At 40.0% G+C, this 25,000-nt stretch overlaps 1 protein-coding gene across 3 annotated transcripts in view; it reads right to left on the bottom strand.

Moving 5' to 3' along the window:
• LOC131343355 (transcription factor COE3) overlaps positions 1-25,000 on the bottom strand; it is a 103,425-nt gene that overhangs the window by 16,603 nt on the left and 61,822 nt on the right. For all 3 annotated transcript variants that reach the window (XM_058374972.1, XM_058374991.1, XM_058374981.1), the window contains exon 11: positions 11,860-11,948. In XM_058374972.1, the coding sequence (XP_058230955.1) occupies positions 11,860-11,948 (89 nt within the window). The remainder of the gene's footprint in view (positions 1-11,859; positions 11,949-25,000) is intronic.

Here is a 25,000-nt window from a genome sequence, read left to right as displayed (position 1 = left end):
AATCTCCATTATAAAGCAGAAGTTAGTTAATGTCTCGGATGCTTGGCCAACGACACCCTGCCATGCACCCGCTGCCACTGACACACACACACACACACACACACACACACACGCACACACACACCGAATGCTAATGCTATGTTTACATTGTTCACAATAGTCTGTTTTCATTAGACAGTGACAGAAGTGACAGCAAAGAGTAACGATCTCTATAACCTCTCTCTCTCTCTCTCTCTCTCTCTCTCTTTCTCTCTCTCTCTTAAATTTATGAGTGTAATTTATAATAATATGAAAAAAATAAATTAATTCATTCATTAATAATAATAATAATAATAATAATAACAATAATTATTATAATAATAATAATAATAATAATAACAATAATAATTATTATTATTATTATTATTATTATTATTATTATTATTCGTATTATTATTATTATTGTTAATAACAATAATAATAATTATTATTATTATTATTATTATTATTACATACATTTGTTTTATATAAATTTTCCAGCTGCAATTTCTCACAAAATATTTAATAATGTGAAACCTACAAATCCAAATTTCCTCTTCTGGAAATTTTGTTCCACATTCTGGACATTTTACATTATTATTATTATTATTATTATTATTATTATTATTATTATTATTATTATTATTATTATTATTTCTAAACAATTAAATCAAATAAAGCATTTAATTCCTATATAATAAACAATCCACTACTCATATGCAGTAGATTTCTTTTATTATATTTCATTCTCCTTAAACCTGGACACTTGTTTGTGAATTTTCTAGGAGTTTAGAATTTAAAAATACGTTATAAATATTTGAATATTTCCCATATTTCAGTACGGACGAGTTCCAAATCCAACAGCCATAGTGCGCAGTGTGTAGTGTGCAGTGTATAGTGTGTAGTGTGCAGTGTATAGTGTGTAGTGTGTAGTGTATACTGTGTAGTGTGTAGTATATAGTGTGCAGTGTATAGTGTGTAGTGTGCAGTGTATAGTGTGTAGTGTGTAGTGTGTAGTGTATAGTGTGTAGTATATAGTGTGCAGTGTAGAGTGTATAGTGTGTAGTATATAGTGTGCAGTGTAGAGTGTATAGTGTGTAGTGTAGAGTGTATAGTGTACAGTGTGTAGTGTATAGTGTGTAGTGTGTGGTGTAGAGTGTATAGTGTGTAGTGTATAGTGTGTGGTGTAGAGTGTATAGTGAGTAGTGTAGAGTATATAGTGTGTAGTGTACAGTGTGTAATGTGTAGTGTAGAGTGTATAGTGTACAGTGTTTAGTGTATAGTGAGTAGCGTAGAGTGTATAGCGTGTAGTGTATAGTGTGCAGTGTTTAGTGTATAGTGATTAGCGTAGAGTGTATAGTGTACAGTGTGCAGTGTAGAGCGTATAGTGTACAGTGTGTAGTGTAGAGCGTATAGTGTACAGTGTGTAGTGGAGAGTGTATAGTGTACAGTGTGCAGTGTGTAGTGTATAGTGTGCAGTGTAGAGTGTATAGTGTACAGTGTGTAGTGTAGAGTGTATAGTGTACAGTGTGCAGTGTGTAGTGTAGAGTGTATAGTGTACAGTGTACAGTGTGTAGTGTGTAGTGTATAGTGTGCAGTGTAGAGTGTATAGTGTACAGTGTACAGTGTACAGTGTGTAGTGTGTAGTGTGTAGTGTGTAGTGTGTAGTGTAGAGTGTAGAGTGTATAGTGTACAGTGTGTAGTGTGTAGTGTGTAGTGTAGAGTGTATAGTGTACAGTGTGTAGTGTAGAGTGTATAGTGTACAGTGTACAGTGTACAGTGTGTAGTGTGTAGTGTGTAGTGTAGAGTGTAGAGTGTATAGTGTACAGTGTGTAGTGTGTAGTGTGTAGTGTAGAGTGTATAGTGTACAGTGTGTAGTGTAGAGTGTATAGTGTACAGTGTACAGTGTGCAGTGTGTAGTGTATAGTGTGCAGTGTAGAGTGTATAGTGTACAGTGTACAGTGTGCAGTGTGTAGTGTATAGTGTGCAGTGTAGAGTGTATAGTGTACAGTGTATAGTGTACAGTGTGTAGTGTGTAGTGTGTAGTGTGTAGTGTGTAGTGTAGAGTGTAGAGTGTATAGTGTACAGTGTGTAGTGTGTAGTGTGTAGTGTAGAGTGTAGAGTGTATAGTGTACAGTGTGTAGTGTAGAGTGTGTAGTGTACAGTGTGTAGTGTGTAGTGTACAGTGTGTAGTGTAGAGTGTGTAGTGTACAGTGTGTAGTGTGTAGTGTACAGTGTACAGTGTATAGTGTACAGTGTGTGGTGTGTAGTGTAGAGTGTATAGTGTACAGTGTGTAGTGTGTAGTGTAGAGTGTATAGTGTGTAGTGTGTAGTGTACAGTGTATAGTGTACAGTGTATAGTGTACAGTGTGTAGTGTAGAGTGTAGAGTGTATAGTGTATAGTGTATAGTGTACAGTGTGTAGTGTATAGTGAGTAGCGTAGAGTGTATAGCGTGTAGTGTATAGTGTGCAGTGTTTAGTGTATAGTGATTAGCGTAGAGTGTATAGTGTACAGTGTGCAGTGTAGAGCGTATAGTGTACAGTGTGTAGTGTAGAGCGTATAGTGTACAGTGTGTAGTGGAGAGTGTATAGTGTACAGTGTGCAGTGTGTAGTGTATAGTGTGCAGTGTAGAGTGTATAGTGTACAGTGTGTAGTGGAGAGTGTATAGTGTACAGTGTGCAGTGTGTAGTGTATAGTGTGCAGTGTAGAGTGTATAGTGTACAGTGTGTAGTGTAGAGTGTATAGTGTACAGTGTGCAGTGTGTAGTGTAGAGTGTATAGTGTACAGTGTACAGTGTGTAGTGTAGAGTGTATAGTGTACAGTGTACAGTGTGCAGTGTGTAGTGTATAGTGTGCAGTGTAGAGTGTATAGTGTACAGTGTACAGTGTGCAGTGTGTAGTGTATAGTGTGCAGTGTAGAGTGTATAGTGTACAGTGTGTAGTGTGTAGTGTGTAGTGTAGAGTGTAGAGTGTATAGTGTACAGTGTGTAGTGTAGAGTGTGTAGTGTACAGTGTGTAGTGTGTAGTGTACAGTGTGTAGTGTAGAGTGTGTAGTGTACAGTGTGTAGTGTGTAGTGTACAGTGTGTAGTGTAGAGTGTGTAGTGTACAGTGTGTAGTGTGTAGTGTACAGTGTACAGTGTATAGTGTACAGTGTGTGGTGTGTAGTGTAGAGTGTATAGTGTACAGTGTGTAGTGTGTAGTGTAGAGTGTATAGTGTGTAGTGTGTAGTGTACAGTGTATAGTGTACAGTGTATAGTGTACAGTGTGTAGTGTAGAGTGTATAGTGTATAGTGTATAGTGTATAGTGTACAGTGTGTAGTGTAGAGTGTAGAGTGTATAGTGTATAGTGTACAGTGTGTAGTGTAGAGTGTAGTGTATAGTGTACAGTGTGTAGTGTGTAGTGTACAGTGTATAGTGTACAGTGTGTAGTGTGTAGTGTAGAGTGTATAGTGTACAGTGTGTAGTGTAGAGTGTATAGTGTACAGTGTGTAATGTAGAGTGTATAGTGTACAGTGTGTAGTGTGTAGTGTACAGTGTATAGTGTACAGTGTGTAGTGTACAGTGTATAGTGTACAGTGTATAGTGTACAGTGTGTAGTGTGTAGTGTAGAGTGTACAGTGTACAGTGTGTAGTGTAGAGTGTATAGTGTACAGTGTGTAGTGTAGAGTGTATAGTGTACAGTGTGTAGTGTGTAGTGTAGAGTGTATAGTGTACAGTGTGTAGTGTACAGTGTATAGTGTACAGTGTGTAGTGTGTAGTGTAGAGTGTGTAGTGTAGAGTGTATAGTGTATAGTGTATAGTGTACAGTGTGTAGTGTACAGTGTATAGTGTACAGTGTGTAGTGTAGAGTGTATAGTGTACAATGTGTAGTGTGTAGTGTAGAGTGTATAGTGTAGAGTGTGTAGTGTAGAGTGTATAGTGTACAGTGTGCAGTGTAGAGTGTATAGTGTACAGTGTGTAGTGTACAGTGTATAGTGTACAGTGTGTAGTGTGTAGTGTGTAGTGTACAGTGTATAGTGTACAGTGTGTAGTGTGTAGTGTGTAGTGTACAGTGTATAGTGTGTAGTGTGTAGTGTACAGTATATAGTGTACAGTGTGTAGTGTGTAGTGTACAGTGTACAGTGTATAGTGTACAGCGTGTAGTGTGTAGTGTAGAGTGTATAGTGTACAGTGTGTAGTGTGTAGTGTGTAGTGTACAGTGTGTAGTGTAGAGTGTAGAGTGTACAGTGTGTAGTGTGTAGTGTAGAGTGTAGAGTGTACAGTGTGTAGTGTAGAGTGTAGAGTGTACAGTGTGTAGTGTGTAGTGTGTAGTGTACAGTGTGTAGTGTAGAGTGTAGAGTGTAGAGTGTAGAGTGTACAGTGTGTAGTGTAGAGTGTAGAGTGTACAGTGTGTAGTGTAGAGTGTAGAGTGTACAGTGTGTAGTGTAGAGTGTAGAGTGTACAGTGTGTAGTGTGTAGTGTGTAGTGTACAGTGTGTAGTGTAGAGTGTAGAGTGTAGAGTGTAGAGTGTACAGTGTGTAGTGTAGAGTGTAGAGTGTACAGTGTGTAGTGTGTAGTGTAGAGTGTGTAGTGTAGAGTGTGTAGTGTACAGTGTAGAGTGTATAGTGTACAGTGTGTAGTGTGTAGTGTATAGTGTACAGTGTGTAGTGTGTAGTGTACAGTGTATAGTGTACAGTGTGTACTGTAGAGTGTAGAGTGTATAGTGTGTAGTGTGTAGTGTAGAGTGTATAGTGTGTAGTGTATAGTGTATAGTGTACAGTGTGTAGTGTAGAGTGTATAGTGCACAGTGTGTAGTGTACAGTGTATAGTGTACAGTGTGTAGTGTGTAGTGTATAGTGTATAGTGTACAGTGTGTAGTGTAGAGTGTATAGTGCACAGTGTACAGTGTGTGGTGTGTAGTGTAGAGTGTACAGTGTGTAGTGTGTAGTGTAGAGTGTATAGTGCACAGTGTGTAGTGTATAGTGTACAGTGTGTAGTGTGTAGTGTAGAGTGTATAGTGCACAGTGTGTAGTGTATAGTGTGTAGTGTACAGTGTATAGTGTACAGTGTGTGGTGTGTAGTGTAGAGTGTATAGTGTACAGTGTGTAGTGTAGAGTGTGTAGTGTGTAGTGTAGAGTGTATAGTGTACAGTGTGTAGTGTAGAGTGTATAGTGTGTAGTTTGTAGTGTGGATTGTATAGTGTATAGTGTGTAGTGTGCAGTGTATAGTGTGTAGTGTATAGTGTATAGTGTACAGTGTATAGTGTGTAGTGTATAGTGTATAGTGTGCAGTGTATAGTGTACAGTGTATAGTGTGCAGTGTATAGTGTGTAGTGTATAGTGTGTAGTGTATAGTGTACAGTGTATAGTGTGCAGTGTATAGTGTACAGTGTATAGTGTGTAGTGTATAGTGTGTAGTTTGTAGTGTATAGTGTAGAGTGTATAGTGTATAGTGTATAGTGTGTAGTTTGTAGTGTATAGTGTATAGTGTGTAGTTTGTAGTGTATAGTGTGTAGTGCGTAGTGTATAGTGTGTAGTGTAGAGTGTATAGTGTGCAGTCTATAGTGTGTAGTGTGTAGTGTAGAGTGTATAGCGTGTAGTGTATAGTGTACAGTGTAGAGCGTATAGTGTACAGTGTGTAGTGTACAGTGTATAGTGTACAGTGTGTAGTGTAGAGTGTATAGTGCACAGTGTGTAGTGTATAGTGTGTGGTTTGTAGTGTAGAATGTATAGTGTACAGTGTACAGTGTGTAGTGTGTAGTGTAGAGTGTATAGTGTACAGTGTGTAGGGTAGAGTGTATAGTGCACAGTGTGTAGTGTATAGTGTATAGTGTGTAGTTTGTAGTGTAGAATGTATAGAGTACAGTGTGTAGTGTAGAGTGTATAGTGCACAGTGTGTAGTGTATAGTGTATAGTGTGTAGTTTGTAGTGTAGAATGTATAGTTTACAGTGTGTAATGTACAGTGTATAGTGTACAGTGTGTAGAGTAGAGTGTATAGTGCACAGTGTGTAGTGTATAGTGTGTAGTGTATAGTGTGTAGTTTGTAGTGTAGAGTGTATAGTGTGTAGTGTGCAGTGTATAGTGTGTAGTGTGTTGTGTATAGTGTGTAGTGTATAGTGTGTAGTGTGCAGTGTATAGTGTGTAGTGTGTTGTGTATAGTCTGTAGTTTGTAGTGTAGAGTGTGTAGTGTGCAGTGTGCAGTGTATAGTGTGTAGTGTAGAGTGTATAGTGCACAGTGTGTAGTGTATAGTGTGTAGTGTATACTGTATAGTGTGTAGTTTGTAGTGTAGAGTGTATAGTGTGTAGTGTGCAGTGTATAGTGTGTAGTGTGTTGTGTATAGTGTGTAGTGTACAGTGTGTAGTGTGTAGTGTAGAGTGTATAGTGCACAGTGTGTAGTGTATAGTGTGTAGTTTGTAGTGTAGAGTGTATAGTGTAGAGTGTATAGTGTGTAGTTTGTAGTGTATAGTGTAGAGTGTATAGTGTGTAGTTTGTAGTGTATAGTGTATAGTGTGTAGTTTGTAGTGTAGAGTGTAGAGTGTAGAGTGCAGAGTGTATAGTGTATAGTGTGTAGTGTGTAGTTTGTAGTGTAGAGTGTATAGTGTGTAGTGTGCAGTGTATAGTGTGTAGTGTTTTGTGTATAGTGTGTAGTGTATAGTGTATAGTGTGTAGTTTGTAGTGTAGAGTGTATAGTGTAGAGTGTATAGTGTGTAGTTTGTAGTGTAGAGTGTATAGTGTGTACTGTGTAGTTTGTAGTGTAGAGTGTATAGTGTGTAGTGTGCAGTGTATAGTGTGTAGTGTTTTGTGTATAGTGTGTAGTGTATAGTGTATAGTGTGTAGTTTGTAGTGTAGAGTGTAGAGTGTATAGTGTGTAGTTTGTAGTGTATAGTGTAGAGTGTATAGTGTGTAGTGTGCAGTGTATAGTGTATAGTGTGTAGTTTGTAGTGTAGAGTGTATAGTGTGTAGTGTGCAGTGTATAGTGCGTAGTGTAGAGTGTAGAGTGTATAGTGTATAGTGTGTAGTGTGCAGTGTATAGTGTATAGTGTATAGTGTAGAGTGTATAGTGTGTAGTTTGTAGTGTATAGTGTAGAGTGTATAGTGTGCAGTGTGCAGTGTGCAGTGTGCAGTGTATAGTGTATAGTTTATAGTGTGTAGTTTGTAGTGTATAGTGTAGAGTGTATAGTGTGTAGTGTGCAGTGTATAGTGTATAGTGTAGAGTGTAGAGTGTAGAGTGTATAGTGTGTAGTGTGCAGTGTATAGTGTAGAGTGTAGAGTGTATAGTGTGTAGTTTGTAGTGTATAGTGTATAGTGTATAGTGTGTAGTGTAGAGTGTATAGTGTGTAGTTTGTAGTGTAGAGTGTATAGTGTATAGTGTATAGTGTGTAGTTTGTAGTGTAGAGTGTATAGTGTGTAGTGTGCAGTGTATAGTGTAGAGTGTATAGTGTGTAGTTTGTAGTGTATAGTGTATAGTGTGTAGTGTGTAGTGTAGAGTGTATAGTGTGTAGTTTGTAGTGTAGAGTGTATACTGTGTAGTGTGCAGTGTATAGTGTATAGTGTGTAGTGTATAGTGTGTAGTGTATAGTGTGCAGTGTATAGTGTGTAGTGTGCAGTGTATAGTGTGTAGTATGTAGTGTATAGTGTATAGTGTATAGTGTATAGTGTGTAGTTTGTAGTGTAGAGTGTATAGTGTGTAGTGTGCAGTGTATAGTGCGTAGTGTATAGTGTATAGTGTATAGTGTGTAGTTTGTAGTGTAGAGTGTATAGTGTGTAGTGTGCAGTGTATAGTGTAGAGTGTAGAGTGTACAGTGTATAGTGTATAGTGTGTAGTGTGCAGTGTATAGTGTATAGTGTATAGTGTAGAGTGTATAGTGTGTAGTGTGCAGTGTGCAGTGTATAGTGTAGAGTGTATAGTGTATAGTGTGTAGTTTGTAGTGTAGAGTGTATAGTGTGTAGTGTGCAGTGTATAGTGTAGAGTGTAGAGTGTATAGTGTATAGTGTATAGTGTGTAGTGTATAGTGTGTAGTGTGTAGTGTGTAGTGTAGAGTGTATAGTGTATAGTGTGTAGTTTGTAGTGTAGAGTGTATACTGTGTAGTGTGCAGGGTATAGTGTATAGTGTGTAGTGTATACTGTGTAGTGTGCAGTGTATAGTGTATAGTGTGTAGTGTATAGTGTGTAGTGTGCAGTGTATAGTGTATAGTGTAGAGTGTATAGTGTATAGTGTGTAGTGTGCAGTGTATAGTGTAGAGTGTATAGTGTATAGTGTGTAGTTTGTAGTGTAGAGTGTATACTGTGTAGTGTGCAGTGTATAGTGTGTAGTGTATAGTGTGTAGTTTGTAGTGTAGAGTGTATACTGTGTAGTGTGCAGTGTATAGTGTGTAGTGTGTAGTTTGTAGTGTAGAGTGTATACTGTGTAGTGTGCAGTGTATAGTGTATAGTGTGTAGTTTGTAGTGTAGAGTGTATAGTGTGTAGTGTGCAGTGTATAGTGTATAGTGTGTAGTTTGTAGTGTAGAGTGTATACTGTGTAGTGTGCAGTGTATAGTGTATAGTGTGTAGTGTGTAGTTTGTAGTGTAGAGTGTATACTGTGTAGTGTGCAGTGTATAGTGTATAGTGTGTAGTGTGTAGTTTGTAGTGTAGAGTGTATAGTGTGTAGTGTGCAGTGTATAGTGTATAGTGTAGAGTGTATAGTGTATAGTGTATAGTGTGTAGTTTGTAGTGTAGAGTGTATAGTGTGTAGTGTGCAGTGTATAGTGTAGAGTGTAGAGTGTATAGTGTATAGTGTATAGTGTGTAGTGTATAGTGTGTAGTGTAGAGTGTATAGTGTATAGTGTATAGTGTATAGTGTGTAGTGTAGAGTGTATAGTGTATAGTGTGTAGTGTGCAGTGTATAGTGTAGAGTGTAGAGTGTAGAGTGTATAGTGTATAGTGTGTAGTGTGTAGTGTAGAGTGTATAGTGTATAGTGTGTAGTTTGTAGTGTAGAGTGTATACTGTGTAGTGTGCAGTGTATAGTGTATAGTGTGTAGTGTATAGTGTGCAGTGTATAGTGTGTAGTGTGCAGTGTATAGTGTGTAGTATGTGGTGTATAGTGTGTAGTGTGTAGTGTATAGTGTATAGTGTGTAGTATGTAGTGTATAGTGTGCAGTGTATAGTGTATAGTGTGTAGTGTGCAGTGTATAGTGTGTAGTTTGTAGTGTAGAGTGTATACTGTGTAGTGTGCAGTGTATAGTGTATAGTGTGTAGTGTATAGTGTGCAGTGTATAGTGTGTAGTGTGCAGTGTATAGTGTGTAGTATGTAGTGTATAGTGTGTAGTGTGTAGTGTATAGTGTGTAGTATGTAGTGTAGAGTGTGTAGTGTGTAGTGTATAGTGTGTAGTGTGTAGTGTGTAGTGTAGAGTGTATAGTGTATAGTGTGTAGTTTGTAGTGTAGAGTGTATACTGTGTAGTGTGCAGTGTATAGTGTATAGTGTGTAGTGTATAGTGTGCAGTGTATAGTGTGTAGTGTGCAGTGTATAGTGTGTAGTATGTAGTGTAGAGTGTATAGTGTGTAGTGTGCAGTGTATAGTGTGTAGTATGTAGTGTATAGTGTGTAGTGTGTAGTGTGTGGGGAACGTGGTCTAATTTGAAAAAGTCAGGTTGTGTTTTTTTACTCTACTCTGAGTGTGTTCTCTCACTTTATCAGCACTGCATGTCTCCTGACACACACACACACACACACATCCTCCTTTCTCTCTCTCTCTCTCTCTCTCTCTCTCGGTTTTCCGCACTCTTTCTTTCCAGGGGCTCAATTATGAGAGCATGGCTTTCTGGATCCACCGCCTCCGGCAAGACAGCTTCGGTGAGGAGGAGCTCACCGACAGCTCCCTTAACAATGATAAATCACACACACACACACACACACACTGAGCATAAACCCACTGATCACTAGATCACATAGGAGAGAGAACAAGTGCTGCAAGATATCACTGATAAGGAAGTGAATAACACACCAGGCGGAGAAGAAAACACACACACACACAAACATACAGAATGGAAATCCCTTGATCACTAGATTATCATAGGTGTAGCTGTGTACTCCAGGTACTCCACTGATGTAACAATTGTGTGTGTGTGTGTGTGTGTGTTTGTAAATTTTGACAGCAGTGAAAAAAGCACGGTCAGCAAAAGCACAGCTGGGAGCAAACTCACACCTACACACACACACACACACACACACACACAGATGCTGACAGCATATTTATACACTTAAGTGCATCTTCATTTCTTTGCATGCTCACATATTCAGTTACACTGATATTTACTATAACTCATAGAGATATATAAAGAGAGAGAGAGAGAGAGAGAGAGAGAGAGAGAGAAAGAAAGAAAGAAAATAAGAAAGAGATGGAGAGAGAGGGAGAGAAAGATAGCAAGAGAGAGCGAGAGAGAGAGAGAGAGAGAGAGAGAGAGAGATGAACATCTGCATTCTTATTGAGTTTTCCTCTTGAATAAATAAATCTAATGCCTGTGATAGTTAATGTTCCCTCCATGAAGAGGCCTAGACACCATATGCTTACTATTAGCATCAATTCGCCAATAAACAGCTTTTTTTCCCTCAGATCTCAGACGCCAGATTTTGATAAATGGTTTCAATTTGGCAGCTGCTTTAAGGTGTCAGTCCGCATCAGACGGGAGCAGCGGGCCTCTGCCCGAACAAATCTCGCTCACTTAGCCCTGCCGCCTTTTTAGGGCAAAATAATCTTTTCATACTAACCAGGCGGCAAACCGCCCACGGCACCTGCCAGCGTTCTCTGTCGCTGGTGTTGTTGGTGTTGTTGTTGTTGTTAGTTTTTTTGTCTTCTAGACTTTTTGTGCATGTTGTAGGTGTCAGTGTGACTGTTTTTTCTTCTTTAGAGGAGAGTAAAGGGAGGAGCGAGAAAGCAGCAGCAATGTTTACTGTAATGATTATTAAGCATGACCTCTGAGGTAGAGTTCTATTATAAAACTCATTACTGGGAAGAAAAATATCGGCATTATGGGATGTAGAGGAATAACGTAGCGACGATCTGTTTAACGCGGCAAAAATTCACATCTGTAATCCAATTTTGATCTACAGTGGGCTTGGCCTAAATCTCTCAACATTATGACAAGCTTACACTTAAATTTACACTTAAAAGTCTGTTATTATTATTATTATTATTATTATTTATCAGATGATTTACTTTTACTTATAATATGACAAAATAATAAATGAATAAATAATAATAATAATAATAATAAAATTAATGATAATTATTATTATTATTATTATTATTATTATTATTAAGCAGATGATTTTACTTTTATTCATAATATGACAAAATAAATAAATACATAAATAAGTAAATAATAAAATTAATAATAATCATTATAACTATTATTATTATTAAGCAAATGATTATACTTTTATTGATAATGCAACACAAATAAATAAATAAATAAATAAATAAATAAATAAATAAATAAATAAATAAATTATTATTATTATTATTATTATTATTATTATTATTATTATTATTATTATTTAGCAGATGATTTTACTTTTATTTATCTACTTTTTTCCAGCTGCAATTTTTCACAAAATGTAAATCCTTATGTCTTCAGCATATTCTGTCCCCAAAATATTAGCATTATAGGATGTAGAGCAATAAAGCAGCGACGCTATACGAGACTGGATCTGTTTAATGCTGCAGAAATTCACACCTGTAATCCGATTTAAACCTAAAGTGGGTGTGGCCTAAATGTGAACTTTTTCTGAATTTTAAGAATTATAAAACCATAAAACTTAAAAAATGTCCTGAACACTGAAATGTGTAATCATCATCGCCATGTGAAATGTCCACTTACTTTCGGTAACCTTTCAGGGTCTCCAGGGTGGCGTGGAATGACCTTCTGTAACCTCTGGAAGCCGTAATCGATGGTTGGTTCATTCAGAGCTGAAACATTCACACACACACACACACACACACATGGTTACAGGGTGATACAGTACATCCCTGTTCTGCGGTACAGTAAATATATTAGGATTGAATCTTACGACCCTTTTTTGGAAATCTATCCTGCTTCTTTTAAAAGGTGGGAACGAGGTTAGTGTGTGCCTTCGTGCGGTGTGTTTGATTACTGCTGTATGTTATTCCATTACCGCTATTTCAATTGAATTTTATTTCACTTGTATTTAAATGATCGGATCAGAGTTCTATTAGTTTATCTGTTGTCCGTAACCGCGTTTACGGTTCAGAGTTACAGATCGTTCCGGACTCTTTCCTAGATGTGGTATGGGGCGCCGATAGATAACGGGGAAACACGCACAGGCACACACACATTAAGGTGTGTTTTTGCAAATTTGAAAATGAGTGTAGTATAGTATAGTATAGTATAATACAGTATAGTATAGTATAGTATAATACAGTATAGTATAGTATAGTATAGTATAGTATAGTATAGTATAGTATAGTATAGAAGAGTATAGTATAGAAGAGTATAGTATAGTATAGTATAGAAGAGTATAGAAGAGTACAGAAGAGTATAGTATAGTACAGAAGGGTATAGAAGAGTATAGAATAATATAGTATAGTATAGAAGAGTATAGAATAATATAGTATAGTACAGAATAGTATAGTACAGAAGGGTATAGAAGAGTATAGTATAGTACAGAAGCATATAGAAGAGTATAGTATAGAAGAGTATAGAATAATATCGTACAGTGCAGAAGAGTATAGAAGAGTATAGTATAGTACAGAAGCATATAGAAGAGTATAGTATAGTACAGAAGAGTATAGAAGAGTATAGTATAGTACAGAAGCATATAGAAGAGTATAGTATAGTACAGAAGAGTATAGAAGAGTATAGTATAGCACAGAAGAGTATAGAAGAGTATAGTATAGTATAGAAGAGTATAGAATAATATAGTATAGCACAGAAGAGTATAGTATAGTACAGAAGAGTATAGAAGAGTATAGTATAGTATAGTATAGAAGCATATAGAAGAGTATAGTATAGTATAGTATAGAAGAGTATAGAATAATATAGTATAGCACAGAAGAGTATAGTATAGTACAGAAGGGTATAGAAGAGTATAGTATAGTATAGAAGAGTATAGTATAGTATAGAAGAGTATAGAATAATATAGTATAGCACAGAAGAGTATAGTATAGTACAGAAGAGTATAGAAGAGTATAGTATAGTATAGTATAGTATAGTATAGTATAGTATAGTATAGTATAGTATAGTATAGTATAGTATAGAAGCATATAGAAGAGTATAGTATAGTATAGAAGAGTATAGAATAATATAGTATAGCACAGAAGAGTATAGTATAGTACAGAAGGGTATAGAAGAGTATAGTATAGTATAGTATAGAAGAGTATAGAATAATATAGTATAGCACAGAAGAGTATAGTATAGTACAGAAGGGTATAGAAGAGTATAGTATAGTACAGAAGAGTATAGAAGAGTATAGAATAATATAGTATAGTACAGAATAGTATAGAAGAGTATAGTATAGTATAGAAGCATATAGAAGAGTATAGTACAGTACAGAAGAGTATAGTATAGTATAGACGAGTATAGAATAATATAGTATAGTACAGAAGAGTATAGTATAGTACAGAAGAGTATAGAATAATATAGTACAGTACAGAAGAGTATAGTATAGTATAGTATAGACGAGTATAGAATAATATAGTACAGTACAGAAGAGTATAGTATAGTATAGAAGAGTATAGAATAATATAGTACAGTACAGAAGAGTATAGTATAGTATAGACGAGTATAGAATAATATAGTATAGTACAGAAGAGTATAGTATAGTATAGAAGAGTATAGAATAATATAGTATAGTACAGAAGAGTATAGAAGAGTATAGTATAGTATAGAAGCATATAGAAGAGTATAGTACAGTACAGAAGAGTATAGTATAGTATAGACGAGTATAGAATAATATAGTATAGTACAGAAGAGTATAGTATAGTACAGAAGAGTATAGAATAATATAGTACAGTACAGAAGAGTATAGTATAGTATAGACGAGTATAGAATAATATAGTACAGTACAGAAGAGTATAGTATAGTACAGAAGAGTATAGAATAATATAGTACAGTACAGAAGAGTATAGTATAGTATAGAAGAGTATAGAATAATATAGTACAGTACAGAAGAGTATAGTATAGTATAGACGAGTATAGAATAATATAGTACAGTACAGAAGAGTATAGTATAGTATAGACGAGTATAGAATAATATAGTACAGTACAGAAGAGTATAGTATAGTATAGAAGAGAGAAACACGACCGTTCTGATCAAGGATAGAATAAAAAGACCCGTATGATATAGCGTCAGGAACGGAGGTCTGTTAATAACATCAAAAAAATGTGTGTGTTTTATGAAGTGTGCAGTCAGTCTCCGTAGGCCTGCTTCTCTCCCTTCACTTCTCATTCACACACTGCCTAATTCAATCCCCCCCCCCACACACACACACATACATTTTTTTTTTCATTTACCCACTCTACAGCTCAGTTTTCCTTTCTAGCTTTCTCAGTTCTCCAGGCGTGAGAAGAACACGCGAAGGCGACAGAGAAAGGGGAAACACCCCGGAAAAAACGGTTAGGCCGATATTCCTCCATAATCAAGCCCATTAATCATAAAAGGCTGTCAAATTTGACTTTGGGGACAATTTGTCAGCCCTCGTGCCCACTCTGCTTTTGTCACCGATGCCTCTTGTATCGGTTAAGGATGATTGACAGTTCGAATGCAGGCGAGTAGAATAGCTAGTTTGTGCTAATATGCATAACCGGGCTTTCATGAATAAGAATAAGGTTGCAGCGCGGGAGCACGCTGGCCCTTTCAAAGGGGCCCGTCGCCGTTTGTCGCGCAAGGCAAATAGATGTTATTACCATTATAACAATATTTGTTTTCTCGCAGCGGGGGAAAAGGCCCTTGCGAGCTGTGAAATCAAATTTGTTCAAGCCGGTCTTTGGCAGGGAGAAGGAGAAAAGTACGAGTGCGCTGACAGCGGTCTTAGGGGGCGGGGCATGTGAGCTGATGGCGTGAATGTCCAACAGAAAGTGCTCTCTGTTAACGAGCTATAACACCTCCTGTTCTTATCCTGAAGTCCAAGAGGGTTTGGTCCCGATAACTAAAACACATGATGCTTGATTATTCACGAAAGCAGTGTTTGAAAGCATGAGCAATTCTATTTAGCTAAACAAGTTAGAATTTATATATTTGTGTGAAAGAAATATCATTTATACCAAGAAGATATTTAGAAGTGATGGTCAGATCTCCCTTCCCAAAACATTTCACCTAGTTTCGCTCTCGCTTTTTTATTTTCTACATACTTTTCCACTTTCTTTACATTTTTCATATGCACAGGTAAAAAATTAGAAAACATAGGGATGGAGGGAGGGAAGGTTGGGGGGGGGGGCTGATTACTTTTGCACTCCTCTTTAATACACGTACAGTCCTAACACTAACATTTCATTCGGAAAGTTTATCACCTTTTCCACGTGAGGTCTGTTTATTCAGCATGTAAAATTAGCTTTAGCTTTATTAGCTTAGAACACAAACGACTACTTTGATATATAGATAGCATTTATGATCAGCATCAATAATTATCAGTGGAAAGTCCTTATAAGGATAGGATGACAAAGCTGTGTGTGTGTGCGTGTGTGTGGATCAGTTGCATTTCTCACCCTCCATCAATCTGTTGAGAAATTAAGCCCCATTCATTCTCTTATTAAAATCCCCCCTCTGCACTCTGACCCCTCCCTCCCTTTCCACCCGTTCTCGCGCCCAATCGATACGCGAGCGTTACCGAGCGCACGAGGCAGTAATTGGCGCGGTGGCGGGTGCGCGCTCGGCGTCGAACCCTGACCCCACGCGCATTGCCGCGCGCGTATGAAGATAGATTGCCTGATTTAGTGTAAACATATGCTGCAATTCCAGCCATCAGCGCCACTTTCTCCGTTGTAATTCGTATTGATTTTTCTTCCTCTCGTGCACGGCTGGGTTTTTTTTTTTGATGTGAGACTGAGAGAGAGAGAGAGAGAGCCGATAATGTGGTTCAGTGGGAAGACCAGTGAGTTAGAGGAGGAGAAAAAGGGGGTGCGTGTATTTATTATTTATTTGATCATTCCTTTATTGCTCTCATTGTAAGGCCATGTCTCTCATCCACCCACTGTCTCTGCTTTAAAACCCGAGAGCATGTGGTCAGTAATCAGGATGCAATGAGCTATGAGGTCACAGATCATGTTTCCCTACACACACACACACACACACACACACACACATACACACAACAGACAGAATGTATTCTATTATTATTGTATCTTTTTATAACAACTACATTCTTGATTCTGATTAGTCAGAAGCTTCTACAACACACACACACACACACACACAAAAAAACAACAAAAAAAAACAGAGAGAATGTAATCTGTTACTAAATTCTCGATTCGGATTGCTCAGAAGGTTCTACAAACACACACACACACACACACACACACACAGAATGCAATCTATTATTATTATATCTTTTCATGATAACTAAATTCTCGATTCTAATTGGTCAGAAGGTTCTACAACACACACACACACACACAACAGACAGGATGTAATCTATTATTATTCTATCTTTTTATAATAACTACATTCTCGATTCTGATTGGTCAGAAGCTTCTACAACACACACACACACAACACAGAGAGAATGTAATCTGTTACTAAATTCTCAATTTGGATTGTTCAGAAGGTTCTACAAACACACACACACACACACACAGAATGTAATCTATTGTTATTATTATATCTTTTCATGATAACTATATTCTCGATTCTGATTGGTCAGAAGGTTCTACAACACACACATACACACACACACACACACAAGAAGCAGCATGACTGCGGTTTGAATGCTCGGCTAAGCAGAGATTCGTCCCGTAAAAGTGTGTTAACCCGCGCAGCTAACTGTCTGTGATCGGATTTCAGCAGATGCTCCTCGATCTAGCTGGCAAATGAGAGACAGCATACGCACCTCGTAAAATCAATCTCTCGGCTCTTATTCCACACGCCGCAGGGGTTAGAGGTCAACTGGGGCAGAGTGGGAGAGCAAGCACTCAGCGGCGTGATTAAAGGCCCTCTCTCTCTCTCTCTCTCTCTCTCTCTCTCATCTTACACACACATATACACTCTACATAGTCGCACTCTTTCTATGCCATGTTGAGGTTACATTCAACATATGTACTTGGCTCCGTGTGTGTCTGTGTGTTTCTGACAGAGGATGAGAGTATAGTATCTGTGCCTTCTCTAGAGAGTGTATTTCCATCTATTGCATTATTTTCCCCGCATCCAGCCGATCTTGCTTCCCTCTTTTGCGATCTATTCCAGTTGTTATTTACATTCCGTTCCACAGGCATCAGCGTCCGTCTTCGTTCTCCGAGTAAAATGACGGCTCTCCTTTTCAGCCTGATGGAGCGATCGAAGGCGCAGTCACGCCCCCGCTGGCCACAATCCCGTCGGCGCCTCTTAGCCATTCAGGAGGCTATTTCTGAATGATTTTGCCTTCAGCTCCAGCTCTGTGTACACACCACTCCATCAAAGCTGCGTGGCCTGTGATGGAACGACGCAATTTGTTTGCAAGGTACTAAATTCCTGCACAGCAAGGCTCAATCTCACATTTCCATGTGCTGCTTTATTGATAAGGGTCGAGTTGACTGTGTATCTGGTTTGCTCGTCCCATCGGTCGTTACAGAGACGGCGCTTCCAGACGAACGGTGGGAGCAGGAGACAACAGGAAGTGATTTGTTTTCCTGTTTCGGCCTGTCGGCTGCGTGCAAAGTGGCCGGTTGACAAACGTCTAAAATCTGGTCGCTGCTCGCTATCGATTCTGTTTTCCGCCGCTCTCCGTCATTCACACGGAAGTGAGTACACACTTGCAGACTTCGCTGCAGATTCTGAAGCATGGCGCTCAGCCTGATCAATCGCTGAACCTCCAATCAATCCTCATAGAAATTTCATGAACTTTAAACTGTGACTGACAGTCAAGAGGCAGCTGAAGCAGAAAACCACCAGGGGAGATGAGAGAAATCCCAAACACACACACACACACAGTTAATTACAGCCGAATACAGCTTTTACGGCTGCACGTATGCTGCGGTATGACCTCTGTTTACCTCCAGCATGCACGCTGCAGATGTGCGAGTTCACACTTTTTCAAGTGCGAGTCATGGAAAAAAGTGTGAGCGAAAAAGGACTGCAAGAGGACGAGTGTGAAAAGGACAGCAAGAAGAAAGGAATTTGAATTTACAGATGGCATGTGAGAGGACAGAAAGAAAGGATGAGACCGAAGAATAAGGACTGAGCGTTTCAGGATGAAAAAAAGAAAAGGATTGTGGGAGGAAAACAAGAGGGATAGATGTAACATGGGGGGAGGAGTGTGAGAAGACATAGAGGTGGACATGGAGAAGGATTGTGAGAGGACAGGGAGAATGAGTGTGAGAGGACAGGGAGATGAAGTCTGAAAGGACATGGAGAATGATTGTGAGAAGACAGGGAGAATGAGTGTGAGAGAACAGGGAGATGAGTGTGAGAGGACAGGGAGAATGAGTGAGAGAGAACAGGGAGATGAGTGTGAGAGGACAGGGAGATGAGTATAAGAGGACAGGGAGAATGAGTGAGAGAGGACAGGGAGAATGAGTGAGAGAGGACAGGGAGAATGAGTGTGAGAGAACAGGGAGATGAGTGTGAGAGGACAGGGAGAATGAGTGAGAGGACAGGGAGAATGAGTGAGAGAGGACAGGGAGAATGAGTGAGAGGACAGGGAGAATGAGTGAGAGAGGACAGGGAGAATGAGTGTGTGAGGACAGGGAGAATGAGTGAGAGAGGACAGGGAGAATGAGTGAGAGAGGACAGGGAGAATGATTGAGAGAGGACAGGGAGAATGAGTGAGAGAGGACAGGGAGAATGAGTGTGTGAGGACAGGGAGAATGAGTGAGAGAGGACAGGGAGAATGAGTGAGAGAGGACAGGGAGAATGAGTGAGAGAGGACAGGGAGATGAGTATAAGAGGACAGGGAGAATGAGTGAGAGAGGACAGGGAGAATGAGTGTGTGAGGACAGGGAGAATGAGTGAGAGAGGACAGGGAGAATGAGTGTGTGAGGACAGGGAGAATGAGTGAGAGAGGACAGGGAGAATGAGTGAGAGAGGACAGGGAGAATGAGTGAGAGAGGACAGGGAGATGAGTGTGTGAGGACAGGGAGAATGAGTGAGAGAGGACAGGGAGAATGAGTGAGAGAGGACAGGGAGAATGAGTGAGAGAGGACAGGGAGATGAGTATAAGAGGACAGGGAGAATGAGTGAGAGAGGACAGGGAGAATGAGTGTGTGAGGACAGGGAGAATGAGTGAGAGAGGACAGGGAGAATGAGTGAGAGAGAACAGGGAGATGAGTGTGTGAGGACAGGGAGAATGAGTGAGAGAGGACAGGGAGAATGAGTGAGAGAGGACAGGGAGAATGAGTGAGAGAGGACAGGGAGATGAGTGTGTGAGGACAGGGAGAATGAGTGAGAGAGGACAGGGAGAATGAGTGAGAGAGGACAGGGAGATGAGTGTGTGAGGACAGGGAGAATGAGTGAGAGAGGACAGGGAGAATGAGTGAGAGAGGACAGGGAGATGAGTGTGTGAGGACAGGGAGAATGAGTGAGAGAGGACAGGGAGAATGAGTGAGAGAGGACAGGGAGATGAGTGTGTGAGGACAGGGAGAATGAGTGAGAGAGGACAGGGAGAATGAGTGACAGAGGACAGGGAGAATGAGTGAGAGAGGACAGGGAGATGAGTGTGTGAGGACAGGGAGATGAGTGTGTGAGGACAGGGAGAATGAGTGAGAGAGGACAGGGAGAATGAGTGAGAGAGGACAGGGAGAATGAGTGAGAGAGGACAGGGAGATGAGTGTGTGAGGACAGGGAGAATGAGTGAGAGAGGACAGGGAGAATGAGTGAGAGAGGACAGGGAGAATGAGTGAGAGAGGACAGGGAGAATGAGTGAGAGAGGACAGGGAGAATGAGTGAGAGAGGACAGGGAGAATGAGTGAGAGAGGACAGGGAGATGAGTGTGTGAGGACAGGGAGAATGAGTGAGAGAGGACAGGGAGAATGAGTGAGAGAGGACAGGGAGAATGAGTGAGAGAGGACAGGGAGAATGAGTGAGAGAGGACAGGGAGATGAGTGTGTGAGGACAGGGAGAATGAGTGAGAGAGGACAGGGAGAATGAGTGAGAGAGGACAGGGAGATGAGTGTGTGAGGACAGGGAGAATGAGTGAGAGAGGACAGGGAGATGAGTGTGTGAGGACAGGGAGAATGAGTGAGAGAGGACAGGGAGGAATGTGAGAGGACAGGAAGAAGGGCATTAACATTTTTTAAGTAAGAGAAAGGATATTAAGATGAAAGCAACTCAGAGGATTTTCAGAAGAAGAGAATCTGACAGCAATTTTAAAGGACACAGAGAAAGAATTCATGAAGACACTGAGAAGAAGTGTGAAAGACCGAAGCGTGAGCTCCGTGCACTTGTTCTCTTCTCCGCTGATGTACGTATATCCTCACACGTGGCACCAATTTCAGGAGGAACTTTACGTTGCAGCGTCAGTCGATAACATCGCACTCCTCAGGTGGGGGATTGAGGGGTTTTGATACACACTTCCTGTAGGTGTCACTCAGCTTAATCAAGGCAGCACTGAGGCAATTAGCCGACAGGTGATTAGCATATTGAAACGGATGGATGCTGCAGTAATCAGGAGGGTTGCATCACAAAGAGAGGGAGAGGGTTGAGGAGGACAGTGTGAGGCAGAGACGGCAAGGCAGCTCGTGAATGAATAAACGAGGACGAACAGAACATGAGAGGAAAGCACGGGAGTGAAGTGACCACTTTACGGATTCGGACCATTATCTCCGGCTCTTCACACACCTGTGGTTATGGCAGTTCTCGACAGCGAGGGTGTGCATGATCTCATCTACTCATCCAACGAAGATTAATCAATATTCAGTCGATATCGTATTCACTAATGCTTTCAGGATGATGTCATCAACGCTTACTGATCTTTCATTGAAGTTCCTCAAGAGATCTTTTGATTGGAAGTATCCGTAGCTTCCTTCTATTTGGAATCTTATCTGGGAAACGATATGTTTAGGGGTTTCACCAGAGAGACATGTGGAAGTGCACTGGATGGAACAGTTCTGGTTGTGTTGACCATCTACAAACCCTTGATAGTGCCCCCCCCCATGCCCCGCCACCCTTTAAAAGGCTTTTATCTGAAAAATCAAGGGAGCCAAATATTTGCCTTTGCATGTTTAAGCCAAGGTTATGATTGTACGTCAAGGTTCCTTGGGGGGTTGATGTTCTAGATTTATAAAAGGATTCTTCTTAGAGCTTTTTCTGAATGGGTATTCTCACATTTAGTACCCTTCATTGGGTACAAGCTTCAGAATATTGATAGTGGTACTCTGGCTATTCACATTTTAGTGCACTAGTTTATAAGAGGAAAGAAATTTAAAGGTCAGTATTGAATTGAAGAACATTCCCAGCTTCACTTCTTTAAAAGTTGTTAGAGAGTTTGGTTTCAAAAAATAAGTGACCATGTGATCATAGCTGGCCATTTGCAATGTGGGTTAAACAGCCTCTTTGTGATGAAGTAGGTCATTCTTGGTCATGTTTAGACTCAAAAGCAAACAAAAGCTGGAAGGTTGTCTTGTAAAACCACTGATAAGAAAAAAGCTTCGGTAGTCATGTTCCTTGAAGAACCTTTAATGGTCCCCTCAAATCCACAAGCTGAAGAACTCTTTAGGAAGGGTTGGTTATAGGAATAGTGCTATAAAGCTAAAGTAATAGCCAAGTACCTGCAAAAAATGAATGTGTTCGAGTGCAAGGCAAAACAGAACTCTTTTGTTTTCGGGAACATACACGCTCCTGGACTCTGGTTCCATGCCTTTCCCGAATTTCTGGGCTCATAAAGCTTTAGAGGCCTTTTAAAGAAGTCGTGCGTCACACGGCGCCACCAGTTCTGGCTAAGAACGGAGCAGGTCCACTACACACACAAAAAGAGTTCATAGGACCAGTAGTTCCCACGAGGGGTGACGCCATTTCTCCGCTCTGTTCAACTCACTTTGCTCTACAGCAGGTCTCTGAACATGGTGTGTATGTGTGGCCTTTAAAGTCCAGAATGGCTTGCTGTCATTGTAAAAGTTATAAAGTGTTTGGTTACATCCTGGCAGAAACCAGCAAAAGAGGCTCTGTGTATGAGTCAAAAGGTATAGGGGGGAAAAATCGTCTAGTTTTTCATCATAAAAGTATGAATCCTGGTACCCATATGCCATATGCTAATGATTGCCAGCTCTTAATGGCACACGTTAGATCACCTTTGAATGCAATGCCAATACCGGATCAAAACCTTACACACCCAAAAGATTCTACTAGTCCTCCAAGGGCATTTAGCCTTCCAGGACTATGGCCCCTGACCAAAAGGCATGTAAATGCCCCTGATGAAAGATGTAATTATTGCTTATAAATTCATCTCTCCGAATTTTATTTACTCTGGGTGTGAAAAGCATGGTTGATTGCACTGTATCAGTGCATGCTCCAGTTGCGTTAATAAACACTGTCATTAGTCCTACATTCATCCAACCTTGTGTTTCCCATTCTAGTCCCCTGGGAACCCCAGATGGTGCTTATTGTTGTGCCTCCCATCACCCAACACACCTGTAACAAATGTTCAGCATGTTGGTTGCTTGATTCAGGTGTGGTAGTGATTCAGGGATGAGAGCAAAAATCTGGTTTACTTGGTAGTGGTTATCAAGGACATTATTATAGGGAAATAGGGACCAGATACCAACACCAAATGTTTCAGTTCTTGCCTAATGGTTCACAATCCAAGCAGTTTCTGTTTCAGCCCCAAAACCATGGATTGTTTGAGTGTCCTCAAAGATTAGATGCTGGATGCTTGATCAAGGTTTATTTACACCAATGAAATGACCAACATTTCCGACCTTAAAAAGTCTTAATCCCAAACTTCTGCTCTTGAATGAATAGGACAACACAGGACTCAGGTTTAAAGCTTGATCATTTGGCTTGGCTACGTAAGATAATTCTGCTTCCCACAGGGACTTGGGTCTTTCTGTGAAAAGGCAAGGGTTCTTCACCAGAAGGACAATGCAAAGAACGTACAATGGTCCTGGATTGAACTTTTCTTCAACCAGACCAAGGGGTTTACATTGAATCTTGGGACTTATTATAAAAGGTGAAACTTCCCTACCTTTAAACATTCTCAGAAAGACACAAACCCATTAGGGTTCTAGACCAAATTGTTGTTTGTTCCAGTTTAAAAGCAATGCAGATTCATATATAAGTGGTTCAGGGTCCAGGGTTCTAGCTTGCTAACAGGCTTCTAACAGGGAATCTGTACTAAAGAGACCTGGTTATCTCTTGTAGGGTTCCTTGAGACAGAAAAACTAACAAAATGACCTTCTGGATATCAAGAAAAAGCCCCCTTTTTACAAATTGTCTTTAGGAAATATAAGAAAGATGTGTTCCTTGTGTTAAGCTAAATCGTGAATTTACACACCAGTTGGCTTTTGCAATTTTTTTCTAGCTCTAACCAATTTGCGATCATGACACTGTGTTGTTTATATAAAGGTCTTAACCTCCCAACTCGACACTCGTGAAGTCTTTTCCTGTGTACTGTGAGTGAAAAGCTTGGGCAAGCCTGGACATGAAGTGACACGTGTCCCTCAGAAAAACACCTCGTGTCCCACCACCCTGATAAAATTATTGTGTTTGTTAGCGCCATTGGAGCGTACACTGATGAGGGTTTTTTTCCAGGGATTTGATTAAGTGTCAAAAGGGATGTTTCATGTTATTAGACAGATGGTAAGGGTTTGTTAAGTGCCTGTTCTTCTTATTATTATAATTATTATTATTATTATCACTATTTTCAAGGATGTGAAGGAGCAAAGGCAGTTCATTTATTTCTGATTGCTGTTTTCGAGAGCCTCGAGTCCACGCTGCCAGTCTGAGAGTTTGTAATGCGCAGATCAATGCGACCGTGGATCAATGACGGTTGAGTTATTGCAGTATTTGGCTACTGATTTCTTTCTAGAGATGTGTTTTCCCAGGAAAGTCGATACCCTCAGGCTCGTCTCACTCTTTTTACTCTTCTCCTTCCCTCCCACCTCAGAGCGCACCTGGGGAACCTCGGCCTCCGGAGACAGGAGGAGGCGGTTGGCGGGGTGGAGTGGAGTGGGCCGGCATGGAACGGAGGAGGGGGTAGAAATAAAGAATCAGGAATAGAAGAGAGGAGAAAGCTGGATGAAGAGAAAGGATGGCTCAAAAAATGCACTGAACAACCCACATCTGATATCCGGGACTTAATTTCTTAATTTATTTTGGATTTTCTCCACTCTTCCCCTGATATGAGCGTAATCTACCGAACAACCTTCTTCAACAGCCTCTTATCGTTACTCGGGTCCAGATAAAAGAAAACCTGCTGAAAATTTGTCAGCATGCATATCTTCTCTCGCTCTCTCCATCCTTCTCTTCTCTTCTCTTCTCTTCTCTTCTCTTCTCTTCTCTTCTCTTCTCTTCTCTTCTCTTCTCTTCTCTATCTCTCCCTCCTTCATATGTTTCACCACTTGAACCGCTAATTTCCTAATGACCTAAATGCACGCCTTTCCAGAAATGTCAAGCTGGCTTGTTTTCATTTGGAAGCCGCAATTCGAAAACGAGGCTGGCGAGAGAGGAAGAGGAGGAGGAGGAAGAGGAGGTGGTGGTGGAGGAGGAGGAGGAGGTCGGAAACTCCCTGATGAGAAAAACACGGCCGGGTTTGGATTCGCTCAAGTCTCGCCTGTTTAGTAATTAAATCCTGCTTCACATTTCACATCACATGTACCTAGCGCTGTAATTAAGATGCAGAGACTGACGGCAATGCTCATCCGCTAGCGAAAGAATAGAAAC

Source organism: Hemibagrus wyckioides, linkage group LG02, assembly GCF_019097595.1.
Source record: "Hemibagrus wyckioides isolate EC202008001 linkage group LG02, SWU_Hwy_1.0, whole genome shotgun sequence".
NCBI classification, from domain to species: Eukaryota; Metazoa; Chordata; class Actinopteri; order Siluriformes; family Bagridae; genus Hemibagrus; species Hemibagrus wyckioides.
The sequence above is the reverse complement of the archived record's forward strand: the minus strand, read 5'-3'. Positions and strand labels throughout refer to the sequence as shown.